This window comes from Callorhinchus milii, unplaced genomic scaffold, assembly GCF_018977255.1.
Source record: "Callorhinchus milii isolate IMCB2004 unplaced genomic scaffold, IMCB_Cmil_1.0 Scaffold4, whole genome shotgun sequence".
NCBI lineage: Eukaryota > Metazoa > Chordata > Chondrichthyes > Chimaeriformes > Callorhinchidae > Callorhinchus > Callorhinchus milii.
The window spans coordinates 49,781,155-49,806,747 of record NW_024704745.1 but is presented as its reverse complement, the minus strand read 5'-3'; the positions used below and the strand labels follow the sequence as shown (position 1 = coordinate 49,806,747).

Here is a 25,593-nt window from a genome sequence, read left to right as displayed (position 1 = left end):
AGAGAGCCGAGCGCGGTGCGTGGGTTGGGTGCACCGCACAGGATATGTGTGCGGCTTTGGTGCAGTGATGAGGGGCAGAGGAGCGGAGGGGCAGCCGATCACTGCACTGTAGCCCCTGAGAGCTCTGTCTGAGCAGCGGTGCCTCTCACACTCACTCACTCACACACTCACTCACACACACAGTCACTCACACATACACACTCACACACACAGTCACACTCACATACACACACACACACACACACAGTCACACTCACACACTCACACATACACACACTCACTCACACACACTCACTCTCACTCACATACACACACTCACACATACACACTCACACACACACACTCACATACACACTCACACACTCACATACACACTCACACACTCACATACACTCACACACACACACACACAGTCACACTCACACACACTCACACACACACTCACTCACACACACACTCACTCACACACACACTCACTCACACATACACACACTCACACTCACTCTCACACACACTCACTCACACACACGCGATGGAATGGGAGAGCAGTCGCGGAGAGTCGGATCCCAACACATACCGTCCAGAGAGCCGTTCGGTGTAGGAGCGGAGTGCGGAGCGGAGTGCGGAGCGGGAGCGGATCGCCAGCCCCGAGTGTGCGGGAGAGGGGACACGCGATGGAGACAGCCACGAGCCGCGACCGGGCGGTGATTTTCGGGGCTGCAAACGCGGCACTTCGCCTCTCACTGTACATCTGCTGCGTAGGATTCTCGCACAGTTCTCAACAAGTCCTCCGTATCGGTAAGTTTGCGGGGCGGGGCGGCGGGTCCCGGTGCGGCGCTCCCGCTGTCGGGTTAAACGTTGGGGGGGGAATGAAATAAATGTGTGTGTGTGTGTGTGTGTGTTTTGTGGAGAGGGGATGAGATTTTTTTTCCCCCCTTTTTAGTATTGACGCGTGAGGGACATCACCGGCGAGAAAGGCAACGCGGGTTCGACCACGTTACGGTGACTGAGACCTGCGGTCCCTCCCGGGAGGGGGTGTGTGTGTGCGTGTGTGTGTGTGTGTGGAAGGACGATCGCACCGTTGCGGATAACCCGCTAACCGATCGCACGCACAGCGGCCGCACGTCTCTGACCCAAACTTTGCAGCGCTCGTGCAATCGTTCGGGGTCGTTTCAAATCGCTCAGTATTTATTCCCATCAGCTTTCGAGCTCACGTATAAAAAAGCTTCTTTTCTTTTCCGCCTTTAACTTTCCCTCGAACCGCCGCACACTTTTTTTTGGGGGGGGGGTCGTTGTCAAAAGAGCGGCGCTTTCTCTCTCTCTCTCTCTCTCTCTGTGTGTGTGTGTGTGTGGTCTGTGTCTGTGTGTGTGTCTGTGTGTGTTGTCTGTGGTCTGTGGGGCAGATGTCGGGGGGTCACTGATTCCCAGCGATGCTCCAGGATTTCCCGGTTCCCAAACGCCACCGTTCTGTGAACCGCCTCTTTAAAAGAAAATACCTCTGAAAATACATTCCGGAGCGAAGTGGTGGTGGGGGGGTGGGGGGGGGTTATGGTTAAGTGTCGTCTCCAAACACACACATACACACACATACACACACACGCCATCTCTCTCCCCCCCCCCCCCCCCCCAGCACCGACCTGCACACTCCGATGCGGTTTCTGAGCCCAGTGCATCGTATGTAATAATACTAATATTAATAATAATAATCCTTGCATTTGATAGAGCGCTTTTCACGTCGGGAGGACGTCCCAAAGCGCTTCGCAGAACACACTGTAAAGTGAATTGACTGTATATTTGTGGGCGAAGGCGGCAGCCAATTGCGCACAGCAATGTCCCACAAACAGTCGTGGATTGAAAGTGACCAATTTATTATTGTTTTTGGTTTTTTTGGAGGGATTATTATTAGTCGTGTGGAGTAAGGAAACTTGCCCAAGGTTTCGCCCTCTGCCTGGAATTGAACTCGGGTCTCTCACTTGCAAAGCGAGTGCTCTAACCACTGAGCTACAGGACTCCAAACTGTAGGAGTTTCTGGGACAACAGCGAGCTTCACAGTTCACCACTTGGGTTGTGTAACTGACAGATGTCCTTTAAGAGCCTATATATCTATCTGAAAGAGCCCAGGGATGTGCCAGTTTCCTCCTAGTAATTAGCGTTGGGCAACACCATTCAGTGATGAGTTGTAGCTGTTGTACATAACTAATAATCCATCACTGTTCCTGGGACACTGCTGTGCGCAATCGGCTTTCGTGTTTCGCCCACAAATATACGGTCAATTCACTTTACAGCATATTCTGTGAAGCGCTTTGAGACGACCAGAAGACGTGAAAAGCGCTATATCAAATGCAAGGATTATTATTATATTATTATTATAACTGCAGATGTTTTACATTAAGATTGGCTCTGTTATAGCTGAGCTTCGCTTACTGAGCCCCTACGTTATGCAGGTCAATGGGAAACGGTTCAAGCTAAACTTTTATCATTTCCTAATCTCGAAGCATGAATACCTACTGTGCTTAGATTTGTCGTGAGTAATTCTTCTGCAGTTATCTGTCCAAACAATCCTTTCCCATAATCTAAATGATTCCATATGGCCCAGTTTTCAATTAACATGTCCCATTTGTTGACTGGGAGCACTCCCTGTCACTGTGATTACAAACCATTTCTTTAATCTTAGCTGATAATATGGTTAAATCTTTTTTTTATTTCCAAGCAGGTTAAACGGTAGTGTCTAATCTGCTTTTCTCAGAAATGTTTGATTTGACCGCTTGCCTCAAGGATTGTGCCGAGGCAGAAATCCATCCTAACATTTTGTTCTGTGATTACTTCCACGAACCACATTCTTGTTACCTGATCTGACCTCCCTTCATCCATGCATCAAACACAGCAGCATTTAATTGCAAAGGTTTTCAGTTTCCAATATTGTAAGTGATGGAATCCTTTATTCAGCATTTATTTAGTGGTAAAACTCAGCAAAAAGGAACTGCACTTCTGTATTTCTCAGTCAATGGAATGGAAAAGGCATTGATAGCAGTCATGAAAACTCAATACAACCCACAAACAGGAACTCAAACACGATCATTTGCATCTCTTCTGCATGTGTGTAAAACAAAATCACCTGGGAAAATCTAATACAAACGTAGAGAACCTTCTCACACATGTAATATTTTTGTTGTGTAATAAATCTAAACAGGAAGGGTTGTCATCCTTTCAGGTGAAATATATTATGAATATAATAATGATAGTTGTAAAAGATTTTTGCCACTATCTTGTGAATCTGCATTCCTTATTTTTAATTTATTTTCATGTGTTACTGGCTCTTCCTTCAATTTCTTTTTTTATTATCAGAACTAACCCAAGTTTGAAAGCAAATAGTTCTCCTGGGGGAGGGAATTGTTTGAAATATTGTTGAAGATCTTTGAAGGCATTGCTGAGTTTTCTTGCTTCAGAAAATTTGACTTGGGCATTCAGGCAGATAGACAGGTCCATTATTTTACCTTTTTCCTGTTCAAGAGAGGAATGTTATGAATGGCAGAATGTGTGGGTAGGTTTGAGTTTACCGTGTAGGAATAAAACAATTCTGCTTTGGAACATAGACAAGAAATTCAAAGTCTTAATTCAAGTTCTGACATGAGAATAACATTGCCTGTAAAAATAAGGTGGTACACTACCAGAGTGCCCTGTGAATAGACACCCACTGGTTCTCTCTTGTTGTCCCACATGAAGAATTCCTGATGTGGGTTGGGCTCTATAGCATAAATAAAGCAGAGCTGCTTCCTCCATTCATGAAAATGCATGCTACTATAATAAACATTGCATCAGGTTGTGCTGATTGGGAATAACATTGAGACACGACTTATTGGTGGTGCAATGGACTCAGTAATTTAAGAATGCTAGTTAAGAGATACAACTCCTTTAGTGAATGTGTTAACTCAGCCATTGTGCTATAGGGGAGATGCCTTATGGATGGCAGATGGTTCTTGAAAAGAAAAGAGAAAAAACAGACCTCATGACTGGAGGGTGTTCTTGTGCACATTCCCTGTGGTTGAATCCTTAGCTCTACTGATGAAGGGCAGTCCTCTAGCTATACTCTCATCAGGGGTGCTGGACAACTAGAGAAAGGGAAAGCAAATGAGGAAATAAAATTAGTTACTAAAATAGGAGTGCAGGAAAACATTGTCACTCCAGATCGGATATTGATATTAATAAAATAAATGCACTTTATGCCATCCATTTTTAATGTAATATTCTCCCAATGTCAAGGCGCTATATCAAGGTAAATTATATTGCATTGTGTTCACCAAAGTTAAAAAGGAAAGACTTCCAATAGAAATTATTGATATGGAGGTGAAAACTACAGTGTTTCTTAACAGATTCAATAAAACATGAAATCTGTTTAAAAAAAATTGCATTTTCACCTCCCATTAAGTTGCTCACCATTCTGAACGATTTTAGTCTTGTATCCTTTGTCTTCAACAACAACATCTTTTTCAAAGAGCTATCAAAATAATTATTGGATATACTTTGGATTTGTACCCTGAATAATGAATGAACTTTACATTAAGAGATATACTATTTGTGTTCAAACAGAACCAGTGCATGAGGTGAAAGGGAAATCTCATAAACTTTTTCGTTGAGAACTGTCGAATTGCACAATTTCTGCATTGAAGGTTTCCCTGCTAAAAACAATATGCTCCTGCTTATGTGACCATTTGCAAATAATGTAGAATAGTTTCTTGTGTGCTTGTTCCTGTGATCCAATTCCAAGCTACCTTTTGTGAAGCCGTTATATAAACGCAAGTTGTTGTTGTCATTATAATCTGTTTTTCTGCTCTACTTACATTCTGGCCATCTCCTGCATTCCCAGCTGTCTGTGGTTTTCTCCATCCAATTCTCTGTCAAATCCTTTGCTTATTGATTTGTTGTTGTCTTGGCTAGTTGACTATCTTCTCCCTGTCTCGCACAGCTTTTTCGTTTACGGCCATTAACAATCTGTTGAAAGGTGAATTAAATAAAGGAGTGAGAACATGCACAGAGAAAAGCAAGACAAGGTATTATAAAGAGAGATGGAAACCAAGTAACCTGCAATAGATGAAAAAAGATGATTTCTCAGATTTCTCTCCATACATAATATTCTATCCCTTTGGTATTAAGAAAGGCTAATTCCCCTTAAAAAAAAGTGGGATGCTTCCACCATTTGATCTAATCCTCATCCTAGCCTACAAGGCCATTCACGGCCTTGCTCCCTCCTACCTCTCTGACCTACTATCCCCCTACTTACCTGCCCATACCCTCCGTTCCTCTGGCTCCGGTCTGCTCCACATCCCCCGCCCAAACCGCCCTACCATCGGTGGCCGGGCCTTCAGCCTCTCAGCCCGAGGCTCTGGAACTCTATCCCCCAGTGCCTTCGCCGCCTCCTCCCTTTCCTCCTTCAAGGCCGGTCTCAAGACCTTTCTCTTTGACCGTGCCTTCAGCTCCCCTCTCGACTCCCTACCCCCTCCTCGCTCCTTCCCTTCCTTCCCCTCACCCTGACCATTTCCCCCCTGCTCGGGTCCTGACCCAACTGTACAGCGCCTTGGGACGTCCTTCCGACGTGAAAGGCGCTCTATAAATGGAATCTTGTTGTTTTTGTTGTTGTAAAATGCCTGTAGCTGATGAACTTTAAAAGCTGTTATGGTATATTGAGTATAATTACGTTTCCATTACTTTCTCGATTAAGTTGTATTGATTGTTGCATTATTGTGTTGCGGTAATTACATCATAGAGTCTATGGTGCATTTTGTGGCTGAATGTATTCAGTGTCCATTGTTTTATAATAGTTCCTTCAGGATTTAAAGCGAAATTAGGGAGCTCAGTGAACACGATTGCTTGTTGTGCCGCAAAATAAAACACCAGACTATTGATAATAAGTCTCTGTTTGCATGGACTCCTGCAATTTATTTCAATGTTTCCCTCCAATTTCCTCACCTACCCCACCTCGTCTCCTAAAAGCACTTTTGACTGCTTTTTTTCCTCCACTGGAAAATTCTGGTATTTTCCACGACCGTTTGAGTTAGAAAGCTTTCAACGAAGGGGCATTGCAGGCCACTCCCATTATAGATTCATCTGCCACATACTTTATCTTTCAGCAAGATCTCTGGATAGCAATCAGGAACAGAAACCTCAACTGATTTTTCAATTCTTAACTGATACAAGTCCAGGCAACTTTTAGTGTTCCAAACACTATGACTGAAGGTGAATCATCACAACCCAGGATGCGAACCTGTGACTTTCTAGTCTGTATGGCCTTGTGCTGGACTGGTCAGTGTCTTTACCCACTAGGCCTATGAGGGAGCTTTTAACACAACCTTAAAGGTTCAATGTCAATTTTCTGAAAAAGAAATCCATGAGTGAATTATTGATACTCTACAAACAATACTACAAAAGACATTTGAAATTCTTCTCATAGTTAAAAGCTGTTAGTTTTGAGAAGCTGGTAATGTTGGTAAATCTTTCCATAAATGTGTGTGGTTACCAACTCTGTTAGTCTGATGCAATTGTTGGATAAAATATTAGATACAGAAACAGTATTTCATCAGCTAGAACATATGCACTGATGAGATAGGAGAATGAACAGAAGGAATAGAATATAAACTAAACAGTATTGGTCTACAGAACATGATATAACAATAATAATCCTTGCATTTGATACAGTGCCTTATCATGTAATTGAGATGTCTCAAAGCACTTCACAGAATATAATGTAAATTCAATTGACTGTATATTTTGTTGGCAAAACGCAGCAACCAATTGCGCACAACAATGTCCCACCAGCAGTCATGGATTGTGTGACCAAATTTTTATTCTGCATCTTACCAAGGAGTTGTTGGTCCATATGTGATGCCCAAAATATTATACTCTCATACAACAGTAATCTCACTTTGATGACCATTAAAATCCATCAAGAATAGAAAGTTAGAAATCATTCTTAACATCACAGGGTTTTTAATAATAACTGAACCCAATCTAGCTTAGTGGGAGTTGAACTAAAGTAGTCGAGTTAATCTTGTGGGATTTTACACAATAAATTATTAATGCATTATATTATGGTACCTGTAATACTGTGGTAAAATGTTAACCTTATTAAATTATTACCAGAGGAACATGAGGGAACTGGCTATTAGACTTAATTGCTAACTGCAGTGCTATTTCACATTGTTCAAGAATCTCATTTCTGACAGCACTGACATCTTGCTGAGATGTTTTTCTTTGTAAAGTTTCTGGGGCAGGACCGAAATGTTAAATGTTTGATTATACATCATTACCAAAATTCAACCATTCACAACTCAAGTATTCCTCGTGACTAAGTACATTGTACTTATCTTCTATTCAGTTTGCGACTGAAGACACAATTTCTTGTTATTTGCAGTGCAGTCTGTGATCCTGAGGAGTTGATGGGCAATGTTACTTAGTCTATACAGACTTTCCAACAATTTGCATTGCAATATCTAGGTACAGTTAATGGTTTTAAATATGTATGACGTTCGACATGGCCTCCTCCCCCAAACACAATTGTTCTACTGGCTGTGTTTGAGTGGCGCTTCATGGGATACCAGTTTAAGTCAATACACATTTGTTGATCTTCTCATTACTGCTAGCTAACTCGATGGATATGTTTTCAATTCTGGTGAAGAGCTCATTAAACACATTGAAATATTGCCTAAAATTAGGCAATTAACATAAAGCTACTTTACCTGGAGCTAACATGACAAAGAAGAGCATAACAGATAATTGACAGTGAGAGATTGCATCTATGTGTATTACATCTAATAAATCTCATTCATACAATGAAGAACAGCAGAATCTCTGGACCTGCTGTAACTTCTTTCAAGAAGGTGATGAAACAAGCTTGATGTGTACATAATCCATGCACACCCCTACACATTCATGTAGACTGATTGATTATTTCATTGTGGTCACCCTCCATTCAACCAAATTAACTGTGAAGGTGAGACTATAACATAGTTGTCTGGGTATATCTTCCCTGTGCCAAGGCAGTGTGTGTACTTCAGCGACAGACTCAGTGATCTTATGAAAGCAGGGCATGCTGTGAATGCTCTGGAATATCAGTTCATCTCAGAGTTTACGCCAGTGGAGTGAGATGCTCTGGCCAAATGTCATTGTATGTTGTGAATAGTTTGTTGGTAATGCTTTGTCATCTAAGGCAGAAGATGTGAGAGTGATCGTGGACTAGAAAAATGTACAAATGTACCAGCATTTATTCAGTGAATATTATGCCACATGCCACTTTAATTATTATTAATTATTCTACATACAACTTTAGTGAAAGTTTTATTTAACTTCATATGTCCATAAAGTGGTGTTTATTGAAACAATTAATGAATTCAGAAGAAGATATGTATACATCTCAAGTGTAATTCATAAACCATGAAGTTTAGGTGTCCAAAATTGCAGCATGTGTTGTGTTGTAGTAATTATGCCTACAAAGTACAGTCCCTACACTTTACAGTAAATCCTGTGAAGCGCTTTGAGACATCTTCCTGACGCGAGAGGTGCAATATCAAATTTAAGGATTATTGATTGTTATTATAATTATCACATCGCTTAATATTGTATTTGGAACTTTTTAATAACTATTAACTAGTCACTGTTGTGTTCACCAACCCTGACTTCAGCACAGTGGTTGAGCCTCCTGTTACCACCATTATTTGAGTGTTGCTTCATGAGTTTGTTGATCTTATCATTACTTTATCATTATCAGTGGAGTCCTGCAGCTCAGTGGTTAGAACACTCGCCTCACAAGTAAGAGACTTGGGTTTGATTCCCCGCAGGGTGAAACGTTGGGCAAGTTTTCTTACTCCACACGCCTCTGTTTACCTAGCAGTAAGTAGGAACCGGGTTGTTAGTCGATTGGCGGATTGCTTTTCTGGGCGTAATAATTCCTTAAAAAAATAATAAATTGGTCACTTTAATCCACAACTGTTTGTGGGACACTGTTGTGTGCAATTGATTGCCAAGTTTCGCCCACAAAATGTACACTTTACAGTATATTCTATGGAGCTCTTTGAGCCATCTCGAAGATGTGATAATACTCCAATACTCCAATTTTCTAATACTCTCCTCGTCTGTCTCCCCAGCTGCACCACCGATAAAATCCAACTGATTCAAAATGCCTATATCCTCCTATGTCCTAACGCATCCAAACTCTTTTCCTCTATCAAATCAGTCCTTGCCAGGCTCCCTATTGAACAGATTGATTCCTTATAATCAACTTTCTTATAATCAGTTCATGGCTTTTGCACTTCTTGACTCTAGGCTGTTTACACCCCACTCCTCTATCCTTCCCTTCACTCAGCTGGCTCTCCAACATCCCAGATCCCCTCTGCACCACCTTTGCTGGCCGTGCCTTCAGTCACTGCCCATTGAAACTCTGGACCTCTCTGCTTCAATCCCTCTACCTTGCTTCCTTCTTCCCTGTCTTGAGATAACACCAGAAGACCTTCCTCTTTGACCGTGCCATTAGTTATCTCCCCTCTCTCTCCAGCTTGACATCAAGCTCTGCCATTGTAAAGTGCTCCAAGATGCTCCCCGTGTGAAGGACACTATATAGATGCAAGTTGTTTTTGTTGTACTCCTAGTTAACTTGGCAGTTATGTTTTCATTTCTGACGAGGGGCTTATTAAATACATTGAAATATGAAAATCTAACCTAAAGTCAGACAATTAACATAAATAAAATCATAGGCAGGAACTATAGTGAAAGGCCATTAAACACATTGCTGCTGATCATGTTCTATCCTTTCTTCCAATTATTTTTGATAGCATAGCCTTTAGCCCTACTGCAATTAAATATGACTAGCTGATCGGAAGCGCATTGCTAACCTGAATTTAATTAATCTGCAGGGTCATGATACAAACAACAAAAACCATAACATTTCTGGAGTGTGGTGGGCCTATTACAATAATTAAAACAATACTTGGCATCTTCAGGATGTAATTGCTGATACTACTAGATCCCACCGTTACTGGTTGGATTGTATATGATATTGGTCTGACTGAATGTGTAGAACAAGAGCCATTATGTATGATGAGAAGAGTAGTATTGCATACATTGATCTTGTAAGATTTATGTTATGCACATCTAATCTGCAGTATTTTGTGACATAATTCCTTATAAAGAACAGAGCGCTTGATGCAGGTGTGATTGCTCAAAGTTCATAATAGAAAATGCTTTTAGCTACCGGAAGTCCTCCCCACCAACCCAAGAGTAGTCAGCTCTGATGTGATTTAATTCAGCAATGGACTTCCCAACAGGAACTCTAATAGGTTCTTTACTAAGGAATCCCATTGAGAAATATTGCAAATTCATCCCATAAAAAAAGTGTTTTTGCATTGGTTTGACTCAATTGGTCAATTTGAGTCTTGCCTCTGGGTCCAAACATTGCAGATTCAAACTACACATCGGGACCTGAGCTTTATAGTCTATGCTGACACTCCAGCTCAATACTGAAGCAGAGTTACATCGTTGCAGCTGATGACCTTCAGATGAGATGATTTCCTTCTGCTTGTCCTCAGGTGGAGGTTAAAGATCCCATGGCACTATTTAAAAAGGGTAACATTTCTTTCTGTGTCTTGGAACACCATCCCACAGTCCCTTTCGCCTTGCTCCCTCCCTTGCCTCCTTCAAGACATGTCTGAAGACCCTCCTCTTCGACCGTGCCTTTGGTCACCCACTGAAGGGTAGGGGTACTACCCTCCCTGCCCTCTACCGCCCCCCTGATCTTAACCCCCTGCTCGGGTCCAAATCCCTGAAGTCCAGCACCTTGGGACGTCCTCCCAACGTGAAAGACGCTTTACAAATGTAATTTGTTGTTGTTGGTGATCATTCATCGTATGGGGGGAATATAAGATGTTGTTTAGTATCAATGGCTATTGCAATTCCCTAGAAAAACATTCACTACACTTCACAGTAATTACAGTACTTCTTGAGTACTTTGAGATGTTTTGACACCATAAGGCACTATAAAAATACGAACTTTCTCTTTTTTGCAGTTAAAACTGTTAACTGCTAAATATGCAAATGCAATTTGGGTGAGATGTTAATAAGAGGTATTGAATTGCGGCTGGTTTTAACTTGTTTGACCTTCAAATAAAAATTGTGTTTCATTGATATGTAATGGTCACTGATATATGGAGTAGAGTAAACGTTGGGAGGACATTCCAAGGCGCTGGACAGAGATTTGAACCCAAGCGGGGGTGGGGGTTGGGATCAGGGAAGGTGCAGGGCAGGGAGTGTAGGAGGGTGGTGAAAGGAACCATTGCAGAAGAGAGTCTTGAGATGTGACTTGAAGGAGGTAAGGGAGGGAGCGAGGCAAAGGGACTGTGGGATGGAGTTCCAAAGGGTGGGGCCAGAGAAGCTGAAGGCCTGACCACCGATGATGGGGGCGGGCCAGGCGGGGGATGTGGAGCAGGCTGTATCCTGCTGAGCAGAGGGAGCGAAGGGAGTGTACATCCAAAAGAAATTGTGCATAGATCCAGAATACCTACGCATCTCTGTGTTTCAACAATTCAACCCAGGGTGGTGCTTATGTAGATGATATTTCCTTGCTCACAGAGCAGTCATATTCAAGGAGGTATCAATTCCATTTCCAATCAGTGGCCCAAAATTTCTCTTGATCGTAACCTCAAGACTATTGCCTTAAAATTTTAAACCGGGCAGAATTTAGGAAAATCTTTAAATTTAGTCTTAATTTGAAAGCCGATTTTTTAAAAGAACTACCAAAAGATGGCTTCCAACTGAATTTAAGAGTCTTCTAAAATTCCTGAATCTTTAATTTTAAGATGAAAACCAAGACGAAGATGAAGACGAAGAATTTATTTTCTAGCATTAGAGATTTCTTCTCTTCATCAATGCCGCAATATCTTTTTTAATGAGAATCTATTTCACAAATCTATCACTAGGTAGAAGTTTCTTCCTACCTCCAGTTTTACTTCTATTTTGTTAAAAAACGTACGTGTCCTCTAATTCTAAACACTCACAGTGCAAATTATACAGCCTGCTTACATCTGCATTATCGGTACCTTTTAGCATTTTAAAGAGCCACATTATCTGGTGTAATAACAGGACTTCAGTGATGTATTGCACAACTCACTGCTAGATTAACCATGGCTTCTTCTGCATTGTGGTTGGTGCAATGTTATTGCTGTTTGCAATTCAACCTGGTGGATTAGTCAACATTTGAAGTTGGATTAATCAATTGCTTTTATAATTCTAATTAAAACAAGGGAGGTGGCAGTGCTGGCAAATGAAGGAATTATTTTTGCATTGTCTATTGAACACTTCTAGGGCAGGTTGAGAAAAGCTGCAATGAAAGTCAAGAATAATAAATTGCCTGCAGGATGCAGCCTGAACCACAATTTTACATTAATGCAGAGCATGCTGGTGAGACAAGATTTTATCCTAATGTAATTTCATTGTTGAAGTATTTGATTTTAGGTCGATAGTGAGTTATGAAAACTTGTGATCATTGGAGGTAGAGATAAGCAGCTGCAATAAAATAATAAATATTATAAGGATAATAATAATCCTTGCATTTTATATAGCGCTTATAATGTCAATGTTTCAGATTGATTCACATTCACGGGCAAGTGTAGAGATGCTGTATTTGTGAGGAAATGTGACAGTGTTTATCTGGAAGATTTTCATCCCATTTATCTGAAGGATGTTTGGACAAGATACTGGATAACAAAAATTGTCATGGGATCTTTACTGTTCAACTGAAGAACAGCCAGACGAGTCCTCGGTTTAATGTCTCATAAATGCAGACTCCCTGTACAGTCAGCATCACTTCATTCACAAAACCTATGATAGCAAACCACAGTCACTTGTCATAAATATATAGTGCATCAATGAATGAAATGGTAAGATTAGCTAAGGAGTGGAATTGGTCATTGATATGGACAGGAACAGAACGGGAGACACAACAGAAGCCTGTGGAATTTGAAAAAAGTTGGAGAATGAACTATCAACAACAGCACATATAAGGTGATTTGACAAGAATTTATGAACGTATCTTAGGTAGAAAATGGTAATGATCAGATGGTATTGTGTTTAGAGTCTGCAGTGTGAAGCTCAGATAATTACTTTAGAGATGTCCAAGGCAGTGACAAAGTGTTCAAGATTAGAGGTCTAGATGTGGGAAACTTAGGAAAGAAAATTACCAATGGAACAAATGCTTGTAAACAGACATACATATCTGCAGTATCTGTGCTAACACTGAAATATCTGAGGAACCAATACTCTCAGTCACAGTGGCATATTCTCAGTGGGATTTTTGTGAATCCTTTTGGGTTCCTATCTATTAATTACATGTTTGGCTACAAATATACAGTCAGCACACTACACTGGGTGTCCAGGCCAACAATCCACCAAATAAAATTGGATATTGGCTATTTGTAGCATATTGCTGTGCACAAATTGGCTGCCGAGTTCATCCGCAAAAAAAAGTCACTTCACTGTGCAGTATGTCCTGTCAAACACTTTGAGATGCCCTCCTAACGTGAAAGGCGCTATATTAAATACAAGGATTATTACAGTAAAAATCACATAAGTCTTATCTTTATAAATCGTATAATCACCTAAGTCGTACATCCATCCAAGTCCCATTCAATTTCCTATCAAAACCACTTAGATTTCTTTGCACTAGTCGTATTAATCATCTCCTAAATCGTAATGCCGCTCCCCTACCCTCCATCACTCCTGCACTTAGCGGCTGTATTCAATCCTGGGAAATGACGTCCTGACCCGTCAACGCATGCACACTTATGTCGCTGCATTGAATCACAGGAAACATAATTTTGTTTCATCAACTCATGCACAGAAGAACTTAATTTCCTGCAATTCAATGCAATTCCAATGCTTGCCAGTAAATGCACATGCAGCGATGTGTCAAGATTAAATCGTGGGAAACGTAGTCTTGACCCATCCCCCCATGTGCACTTACCGGCGACACTTGCGCAGTGTAGATTATTGATTAAATCCAATTTCATACGATTTATGCAGTTTGTCTGCAACTCGGACTTTGCGTAAATCATATTAAATGTTATGGGCCTAATTGATAAGACTTATGTGAGTTTTACTGTATTATTATGATTATTATTATTATTATCATCACCACCAGCAAGCATCACTGGTGAGAGCACCTGAAAGATATTTTCTGTTCTCCCTCTGTCACACAGAACTACCTATCAATTGAAAATACTGAAGCCTTATTGACTACATTATTGAAGCAAGTGATGAACAAATACAGATTCATATAAGTGTAAAAAAAAGTTAGCCAGAGAAATGGGGAAATGAACACATCAGATCAAGGACATTGAAGAATTAAATCTCCCTCCCCTCTCATATGATGTCACAGGAGATGGAAGAAAGGAGAAGGTGAATTAACAAAGAGCAGTAAGCTTTTAGAGGAGAAGCAACAATTAACTTCCAATCAAACGTCATTAAACGAACAGGGAGTAACCACAGTGGCATGATTTTGAAGGGAAGTTATAATTATGTTAAATGGGGCATATGAATTGAATGGAGTCTTCCTGTACTTTTTCTGAAATCAGACCCATTTATTTTTAGCCAAACTTGTTTAACTGTGTTTTCGAAACCCAAACTACCAGAGCACAATTTTTTCAAGCTAATGGCCATCAATAGGAGAAGACATTACATAATCTTCCTGTCTTAAAATTGCCCCTAGCTCTCCAGAGCTTGTCTATTGTTGTGGATAAATTCTCATACAATTTTATTCTCGCACAATTTTAACCTAGAATGAAATACTGATTGTGAGATGTAGTAATGTAAAAAGAACCAAATTCAGACTATAATGTCATTTTTCAGTTTTTTTGTTATTTCTTGAACACACTTATTTTTGCTTTGTAAAAGGTGAGATTTGAAAGTGCCATGATGCTTTGCATGTTATATACAGATTATAATATATTATTGAAAAGCATTACTTATGGCACATCCTGACAAATGACTTACAGATCCCAGACACTTTTACTTTAGAAGTTCCTGTGTTTATACAGGGACAGGGTTTTCTGCTGTGTTAATGCATTTGTTGTACAGTTTTCCTTCCTCTCTGTCCACCTCAGGTTTTGGTGGACTTCCTTCAGGTGAAAAAGTTATTATGTGCTTTAATTTTAATTCTTACAAATAACTGAAGACTAAGACTAGGCTCCAATAGAAATAGCAACGTTACAGAGGAGCTTATGGGCAGGAGAGGAGAGAGATTCCTGTTGCATTTCACAAATGGTGTGATTGAGGTCAGTAGTCCAACAAAAATTTACATTTCATTGTTGTAAGATCTAAGTTCATTCTCATTGACTCCCCTTAGGAACTGTCAAAAACATCAAATGACTTGTGCATGTCCAGGTGTTGCATGGTGTATCAAATTAAGTCAGTATTCCTTTTTTTGGTCAGCCGGGTGTTTGACACATGCAGAAATCCATCACCATACTTCAGAGTATCCAAACCAAACTGACAATTCCATGCATTCCACCTACACATGGAAATTCCAGAGATAGATTGTTGGAATGGAACGTGCACTCTCTCCCTGGAGGGAATTATTCTGCTTACCTAATCCCAGAAAGTATTAGATGCATATTGGTAAGAGTCAAGGCTTGGGGATCCCAGAGTGTGCATCTTCCAAATCCTGCTGATTAGCCAGGCTGGCTGTGCTGTCATCAGTAGTGCCGTGGAATACCACTGACTCACCCTCCCAGTACAAACATTACAGAAATAAATTTTTACTCCTGATATTCCCCCATCCTTTCACGAAGGGGTGCACTGACACTTATTAAGACCGCTACTCAGAACACCTTTTTTGGTATAGAATGCCAAAACTTATAAACTGAAGCAAAATCCAAGCCAGCACAATCAGATAGTTAGATTCTGTCACATACTGTAAATGCTAATAGCAAATGTAAGAAGCGCAGTCTGCTACAGATTAGTCCATGCTACTATATACTGTCACCTCCTGTAATCAATTCCACTCGCCTGCCTTCTAACCATTTTCCTGAGTACTTCTGCTCCCCAGCATATCTATCCATCTCTTGAATATCTCAATCGACTTCTCACCCTACATGTTTCTCAGCCAGTACAATCCAAAGTGTTAGTCCTCTCTGAAAGAAGAAAAGCATTCTTGCTTAAGTGTTAACCACATTAGCCTTCAAGTCATAACTTTGAAGACGTGATAAAGCACTATATGAAATGAAAGGATTATTATTATTAAATCTTCCTGTCAGTCTCCTCAGTACCAGAGAATACATTCTACCAACTCAATCATTCATTTTAGTGTAGCCTCTCACACATATGCACACAAAGGTGTGATATCAAATGTAAGTTTTAATTTCTATTCCTTTATTTCCAATTGTGGCCTCACCATGCCTGTATATCTATTGTATGTTGCTGCTTTTGTATTCTATATTTTTGTTAAGAAATCCAGCATTTCAATAGCTCTCAAACTAACTTTCTTCTTATCATCACGGTTTTTGCTCATTTGTTCCTCCAAGATATTCTCATTTGATGTGTAGCAATGTCTATTCCACTGACCAGTCTTACTCCTAGAGATGTTATCTGAAAGTCCTATATAACTTTCAGTTGGTTACCTTTTTAGAGCTTCATAAAGTTAATCTTCCTGATCTCAGTTGGGGGAAGTAGAAAAGTCTCAGTGCCTCTAAGCCAGGGAAGACAAAAATCATCAAAACGTATTGTTCTTGGTTATCCCGTGACACCTCTCCACACATGTGAAAATTGAATGAATGGAGAGAGCAAAAGGCACAGCTGTGATGGTACCTATGGTCGAATAGTTTCCCAACATTTATTGTTGGCTTCATGCATGAAGAATGGTTACATCGAGGGGGCACTGGAGGACTCAGCTGTTGATCATAGATCAACATCTCAGCAGCAATCTCAGTGCCTTCAGGAAAGGTGAAACTAAAAAACTAAAAGGAAGCACATGAGAAATATGAACTTGATTATAGTAGAGGATGAGATATTTTAAGTTTTCCTTAATTACTATCAAGATTAGTTAAAGAATATAATGTTTACTTTTAATTTAGTCTTAAATACAGATGAGATGTAAAACAAAATTCAAATGGACCTGCTACATACAGAAGACATTAATTATCATTCTTTGTGATATGAATGAAAAGTGCCTTAAAATGTATTTGAGATTGGAGTCGTGACACCCCTCCCCGCCAAGAGATTTCATTCCTCTTCTTAACCGTGAAAATAAATTAGTTTTAAACCTTGTACAACACATATTATTGCTTGTGTGCTTGAGTGACTTCTTCAGTTTTAAGAGGTAATTAGGAATAAGGAGTGAGATGTTGCTGTCAAATAATTTATGATAGCATATGGCAAGTCGATGTAAGGTTCCTGCAGTGAGTGCTGATTCTTTGACTATGATTACCAATAAAACATAGTCTCGATTTTCAATGTTTTCCATTTGTTGAACTGTTTTTCTTAATAAGAATTGAAGAAAAGAGCAGCCCCCATGGACTAGTGAATAAAACAGCAGATTCAACTGGTTTGAATCCAGGTTCGTGCTGCTCCCTCTACAGCTCTTTCTATTGTACATGTGTGATCGGATGGGGAGATGTCAGGCATGGCTGTGCTGTCCTCCACAGTTGAATCTACAGTCCTCCACAGTTTAACCTACTATCCCCCTACCTACCTGCCCGTACCCTCCGTTCCTCTGGCTCCGGTCTGCTCCACGTCCCCCGCCCCAACCGCCCTACTATCGGTGGTCGGGCCTTCAGCCTCTCAGCCCCGAGGCTCTGGAACTCCATCCCCCAGTGCCTTCGCCTTGCTTCCTCCCTTTCCTCCTTCAAGGCCGGTCTCAAAACCTTTCTCTTTGACCGTGCCTTCAGCTCCCCTCTCGACTCTCTTCCCCCTCCTCGCTCCCTCCCTTCCCTCCCCTCACCCTGACCATTTCCCCCCTCCTCTCTCCCTCCCTTCCCTCCCCTCACCCTGACCATTTCCCCCTGCTCGGGTCATGACCCAACTGTGCAGCGCCTTGGGACGTCCTCCTGACGTGAAAGGCGCTCTATAAATGGAATCTTGTTGTTGTTGTTGTTGTTGAATGGCAGCCAACACTCACTGCTGTGGTTCACATGTGAACAATGGCCAATGACACCTTAAACAGGGTACCAGAGAGCAACCAGCGAACACAGAACCACCGCCCAGCAAAGGTCAGACCAGGGGCAAGGAGCGTAGATGTACATGCCAGTGGGGGAGAAAATTAGAAGACTATAAGCGGACATCTAATTTTGGAAAAAATATGAAGAAAATATACTGCACCTAACAATTGTATGTGTAGGCACACAGATGTAAAATTTGCAGTTTGCTTATTTTTTCCTGGTCATTTTGGATCCTATAAGGTGACTGTATAGAAACCCACTATTTGGACCATTAAGTCTACATTAACGTATTTTCCACATGCACAACAGTTCACTTGATTCACAACTAAAATAGGAATCTGGCAACCAGCAAGGCTGCTGTTGTAGGGAATGAAAAAGCCTACATAGGCACAATACGGAGCAGTATTCTGAGGTTGGGACGAGAATACATTATTAGGAAAGAGTAGAGAGAGCTATACTTTGCTTTAACACTCTATAACTGACGAGGAAGTCCTTGATTGTGACAGGTACTCAAAATAGGAAATTGTTCCATTTCCAGGGTTAACATTGCCTAAATGTAGACAAAGTTGTAATAATAATAATAATCCTTGCATTTGATACAGCGCTTTTCACGTCGGGAGGACATCCCAAAGCACTTCACAGAACACACTGTAAAGTGAATTGACTGTATATTTGTGGGCGAACGCGGCAGCAATGTCCCACAAACAGTCATAGATTGAAAATGACCAATTTAATTATTGTTTTTAGTTTTGGAGGGATTATTATTAGGTGTGTGGAGTAAGGAAACTTGCCCAAGGTTTCGCCCTGCCTGGAATTGAACTCAGGTCTCTCGCTTGCAAAGCAAGTGCTCTAACCACTGAGCTACAGGACTCCACAGTACAGTACTGTACAAAGTACAAGAAAAGCAAAGTATATTCCAGTGAAGCAGAAAATTTTGCAAGGTCAGATCAGAGGAATGTCATTGTTAAAATAATCTAAACTTTCTCACAAATTTTTCAGATAGTTGGTTCTCAATTAAGTATTCAAGTGTATTTTATTAAACATTGATGTTTAAGTATTTGTGGAGTAAAAATAAGCTCTGTGATGTATTAACACATCCATAACGTTTCTGCCTTGTTGATAACTAAGGAAATTAACTAAGGAATGCACAAGTGACCTACACAACTCCTCATAGTGATTGACCTAGTGGAAAGTGGCGTTAAGCTGACTGATGGTTATTGAGATAATAACTGTATTGAGCCACCAATATCAGAGTAAATCCGGTTTCCTGCAAAGTGGGGCCAACCAGTGTGACAGAGTCGGAAAGGGGTGGAGGTCACATTTATGGTCTGTCAATATCTTTGGTTATCAATGTGGTGGAAGATTCAACCATGAGTTAACATATCAGCACAGGTCGCAGTTTCACCCATATATCTGCTGTGCATTTTTATGTTTTTTTGTTTGTTCTGGACCCTCATTTGTAACGGCTCCTATTAATGTTTCTTGCAAAGCAATTAATATCAGTGTTTTATGTCAGTCGATTTCTGTTTCCCATTTGTGGCTCCATCAATCGCAATATTATCATTTACGTTTGTACACAGTGCTGATTGGGTGGCTGCAACAGCATAATTTAGAACAGTACAAAAAATTACTTTGAGTAATTTCTTCACAGCCCTGTTTTAGAACAAGAACACTTTAATCATGCAGGTCCATTCAATAATATGGTCAAACCAAAATAATCTTTCATTGGGGCCATAGTCAGCTCAGCTTGGCTCAGTTGGTAGCACTCTCATCTCTTTGCCAAAAGGCTTTAGGTTCAAACCCCACGTCAAGACTTTGAGCTCAAAGTTTAGGCTGACAATACTGGGGTATCTGCAAAATAAAATTGGTTACTCACTTCATGGCTATTTATGGGATTGTACAAATTGACTGCCTATAAAACATACAGTCATTGCACTTTACAGTATATCCTATGAACGTTTTTAGATCATCTCCTCCCAATGAAATGTGCTATATCAAATGAAAGAATTATTATTATTTTTTATTAGCAAAGGGTTCTGTTGCCTGTCATGGTAACAAGAAATTAAAGTAATGTGGAACATGTCCTTCTGCTGCTTGTACAAGATCAGTGGCTCTGTGCCAGCAGAGAAACAAAGGCACTGTGCGATCCTGCACCTCGACAAGTTGACCTTATATCTATTATTATATCTGTAGCACATACACAATCACACTGATATAAATCACAAACATTGCATTTGTATTGCAGCAAATGCTCCCATTCCACCTTATTTTTGTCATATCCAACATTTAACGCTATTGAGTTTCATGCTTGGTCTATTTAACCACTATTGGTAGTTGCTGTGTAAACCTGCTGTATCATTGTATTGCTGAGTTAATGACAGCATCAGAGCTACTTGGACAGTAAATGAATAAGTTAACTGTCGAATGAACACTGCTGCTGCCCTATTATGCCCAAAGTAAACACAAGGAGAAAACGTGGAGCACATCTGATTCTGTACACAGTTCATTCAGCATCCTGAAGGACATTTGCATAGATGTGTTAGTTCTAGAAAAGGACAAATATTTATGCAGTAGTTTTAAATTGCTGCCTTTCATTCTGATGGTACCTAAGAATCCCGTTTCCAACACCACAGTGAAATTAAAGTCACTGTTTTTTTTACCCCCGACAACCCCAAACAGCAAAGTCCATCACTAAATCAAATGATACTTTGTTTAAAAACACAGGGGGAAGCCGGAGTCAGTGGTCTCCCATAAGTCCTTTATTACCTGCATCCTGGATGTTGAGACTCACCCACAAAACAGCCATCTCTCAGATAAATAGGCCAACCCATCAGTCCTGGGTTAATTAACTCTTTATGATATGTAATGTATTAGGAGCATTCCACATAAAAAGAGCACTGCCTTCGTCTTTTAAAGTGAGCTCTGGCAGTACAAGACTGGCTGCCACATTTTGCTCACCAAAAAAAGGTCCAAAAACACGTTACAGTATATCTTGTGGAGCGCTTTGAAACATCTCAACGATGTGAAAGGTGCTATATCAAACGCAAGGATTATTATTTATTATTATATTGATGAAGAGACTCCTATTTAGCAGCAGAGGTGCAGAGGTGTTTTAATCCCCCGAACCCCAAATCCCCCACACCCTTGAAATGTCAGCATTCACTGTGAGGTCAGCTCTAAGAAAGAGATTCAAAAACAATACCAGAAATTTAAAAAAAATTGTAATTTTCAATGTTAGGTTTAAAATGCGCCAGAGGAGAATTTCTCACAAAGAAAGATAATTTGTCTCGGTTTGGTGGGAAGAATATGTGTGGAGGTAGCACATATCTCAGTCTGGCCTCCCAGGATCTGGATTTACAGTCAGAAAGGAATCTCCTATATATCAGGAGATTTGTTTTATATCTAAAACAATAAGGTTCAGAAAGTTTGTACAAAGTGAGCTATTTGCTTTCAGCTTCGAGAGATCTTTGTTGCAGTGATGAAAATCAGCAGCTCTTTTGCAGCCACCCTGTTTCAGTTATATATGGTTCCAAACCTCACCCTCACTCCCGGATTGCGTGCTGCTCACAGTACAGAGACAACCTTAGTCAAAGTCACAAATAACATTCTGTCCTTCTGTGAGCAAGCCTCTCTCTGCCTCCTCATCCTTCTTGAACTCTCTGCCGCCCTTGACACCGTCAACCATTCCATCCTTCTCCACTGCCTCTTCTCTCAGCTCCACCTTCATGGTTCTATCCTTGCCCAGTTTCACTCTCGCCTATTTCGCATCTCCGCTTTGTATCTGCCAAAGGCTTCTCCTCCCAGCTCCACACCATCATGTGCAGCATCCCTCAGGGCCCTATCCTTGGTCCTCTCCTCTTTAATATTTCCATGCTCCCGCTCTGGTGATGTCTTTCACAGGTGTGGAGTTAGCCCAATTATATTTCTCCATCTCTATCCTCGATTCAAGGACCACTGATGCCCTGACGGATAGCAATTGGACATCAATCCTGGATGAGAGCCAATTTTCTCCAGTCGAATGTCGACAAAACAGTGGCTCTCCTGCTTAGCTCCATCAGTGCCTCCTAACCTCAGGCACTGACAACATCACTATACATGGATGCACTTTACACCTCACCATGCCTGAATGGAACCGTGGTGTCTTTTTCAACTCTGAACTGTCCTTTAACCCCACATCCTTACCTTGACCATTCTGCCTTCCCAACTTCCACAACGTTGCCGGCTTCTGCCACTGCCTCTCCCCTCAGGCCGAGGAGACCATCATCCATGCTTTCATCACTTCCAGGCTTGAATTTGCTAAATCTCTGTTCACCGGGCTTCCCAACTCTTCCCTCTGCAAGCTGCAGATTATTCAGGACTTTGCGGGAGAGGACACGAGCTGCAAAGTCCTGAATAATCTGCAGCTCGTGTCCTCTCCTGCACTAAACGCTGTGAGTCAATGATTCCATCCTCGCCCAATTCCACTGGCTTTCCATCCCCCGAAGGATGTTCAAGATCTTTGTCCTCACTTTTAAAGCCCTCCATAGTCTTGCCACACCCTACCTCTGTGATCTTCTAAAACCTTACCAACCTGCCCATTCCCTCCACTCGGCGGGCACTGGTCTGCTTCATCCTGGAGTCCCTTCACCTCATCCCTTTCGTTGCCTCCTTTAAGGTCTTTCTCAAGACCTTCCTCGACTGTCCAGTGCCTTGGGACTCCCTCCAGATGTGATCCCATAAATGCACTTTGTTGTTTGTTGTTGTTATTCCAATTCTCTCGGCTATAAAATCTGTAGGAATGATTTTATGTTGAAGCAGATTTTCAGCAGGGTGCAGAAATGAACAATGTTTTTCAATTCACAGTATTAACAAATTAAACTTCCCAAAGAGTGATGCTGCTTTTACTATAAATTACTACCACCATTTGTCATAATAAGCTTTCAATTTTGAAAACCTTTGAATTTAATTTTTAATTAAATTGAATCTTGACAATTCGTTCCTGTGAATAAATTGGTTGCTGGGTGTACCTACTAAGTACATAGTCACTACCCTTCATTGTATATCCTCAGAAATAGCAGAATTGTTAAGCCAAGTTCCCACCTGCCTTTCATGGGGAGACTATTTGAAAAGATGTCAGCCTAGCTCAGTGGTAGGACTTTCACCTCTGAGTCAGAAGGGTGTGGGTTCAAGCATCGTGTCGAGACTTAGACTGATATGATCTAAGATGACTGTTGCAGTGCTGGGGGTGTGCTGCCTTGTCAGAGGTGGTATTCTTTGGATAAGACATTAAACCAAGGTCCCAGCAACCTGTTCAGGTGGACGTTAAAGATTCCAAAGCACTATTTGAAGAGAGAAGGGAGTTTCTCCCAGTTTCCTGGCCAACAATCTCCCAAATAAAAAAAAATGGTCATTCACTTCATGGCTGTTTGTGCAACATTGCTGTCCACAAATTGGCTGCCACATTCGCCCACAAATATACAATCACTCCACTTCACAGTAAGTCCTGTGAAGCGCTTTGAGCCATCCTCTCGATGTTAAAGACTCAATAACAAATACGAAAAAAAATGTTATTATTCAAAGAGAAACTTTTCAAATTAATTGGATCTTTGCTGGTATAAATGTTTATTGCATTTGCCAACAAAACAGTCATTGAACTGTGAAGTGTTGGAGATGTCTATAAATGTAAGTTCATTCTTGTTTAGAGAATTTATTATAATTCTGGCTTTATCAGAATAACTTGTTTTTTTCCAGCAGTAATCTATAGCTTGGCTGTTTGTGATGCTTTGGGTCTAACTAGATAGAGTGATTGACAATGAAGTGCTTCCCCAGCATTGCACTGGATGGTCATCTTGGACTGTGAATTTCAAGTTCCCGACCTGGGGCTTGAACCCACAATCCTCCTGATGCAGAAGTGAGAGTTCTATCAATCAACCAGGCTGACATCTAACTATGCGAGTGGTTTGAGCACTGTTCCTATATAAATGCAAGTAGTTTTTTTGTTGTTTCATTTTGAAATCTCATCCAAATGTGTTATCTGATTCCTTAACAATTGCATCACACATTAAGATAAGGATTTTGCCATATCTTACACCAATAATGTAATTATACTAATGCTGAGCTAACAATAGAATCAAACACACAAACCTCCTTGAGGCATCTGCTTTTGTCACCTAATTTAGTGACTAATTCAAGAATTATGCTAAATCATGTTGTCTGATTTCACAGCCCCAGTGGCTACTTCGTGAATGGCCCGTCCTGCTCCATCATATGGGAAGTACAGAAGAACCAGAAAATGAGACAAAAATAGTCACTAAACAATCGGTAGATCTCCAGAAATAATGTAAAGTGGTCCCAGAGCAAAGGTTTGCCAGTTGCTCAATCTGTTCTCAGTAAATTATCTTCTCCGCCAGCACATTCAATCCAAGTTAAAGTCAGGCTGATTGTTGTTACAGAATGCTCAATACATGCTAAGTTGGTGGATTGTGAAAGGTGAAATTTTAAGTGCAACTGTATTGCTGAGCATAAGAAAATATCTATAGGCGTATGGCAAGTCATATGCTTTAAACTGGCTCCCAATTCATATATTTTGTTTTCAAACACAGCCCAAACTGGAACTAATCACATCACTTAATATCTCAATTTATTTTGCAAAATGTAGAAAAATCCATTTCTCACTCTCATTTGGTGGAAAAAGGGGATAAAACAAATCAGATAACCTATTGCTTTTCTAACAATTTAATTTCATCCTTTTAATTTCATTTCTTATCAGCGTTTCAATGAAATGTATTTTTCCACACATTTACGGAGGTTAAAATGAAAGCTTAGAGTTGATTAAAATAAATAAATTGATTTTTTTTCAAATGGAAGTACAATTATTAATCTAGCCCCAGTTTATTCCCATCAACTGGTTACTATAAATTACCTTTATGCCTCTAATGTCCTTTAATGTCAAGCCATTTCTACACCCTCTGTCTTTATTATTGGGATTTCAGCAGCTCAGTTAGTCTCACATATGGGTCCAAAGCTCACGGGATCAGACCTCACATTGAAATTAAGCGCTGACACTCCAAACCTGTGGGACTGTTGCATTGTCAGAAGTGATGTCCATTGAATGAAACATTGAATGGAAGTCCTATCTGCCAAATTTACAACTGAATATTAACAATCCCATGTGTAATGTAACTCAATCCAAATCAAGGGTATGTTAGTTGCTTCTTTATTTGTCAAACCAGACACTTTAAAAGCCACCACTCTGAGGCACACACTTTGTCCCACTTCAAGTGTTGTTTTGTACTTCCTGCCCTTTGTCTTATTGACCTTTTCGTTAATTGTCAATTTACTCGTAAAGGAGTATCCAACACCATGCAATAGAACACAAATTTGCATTTATATAGGGCTATATATTTTGTTGGATTACTAATTACTA

The 25,593-nt window shown here is 40.6% G+C and overlaps 1 protein-coding gene across 1 annotated transcript in view; it reads left to right on the top strand.

Annotated features, from left to right (window-relative positions):
* The first annotated feature begins 486 nt into the window (after positions 1 to 486).
* The window catches only part of grik1a (glutamate receptor, ionotropic, kainate 1a), a 159,501-nt gene continuing 134,394 nt past the window's right edge, over positions 487 to 25,593 (top strand). The window contains exon 1 of the mRNA XM_007901250.2: positions 487 to 798. Coding sequence (XP_007899441.1) covers positions 675 to 798 — 124 coding nt within the window. The 5' untranslated portion in view covers positions 487 to 674. The remainder of the gene's footprint in view (positions 799 to 25,593) is intronic.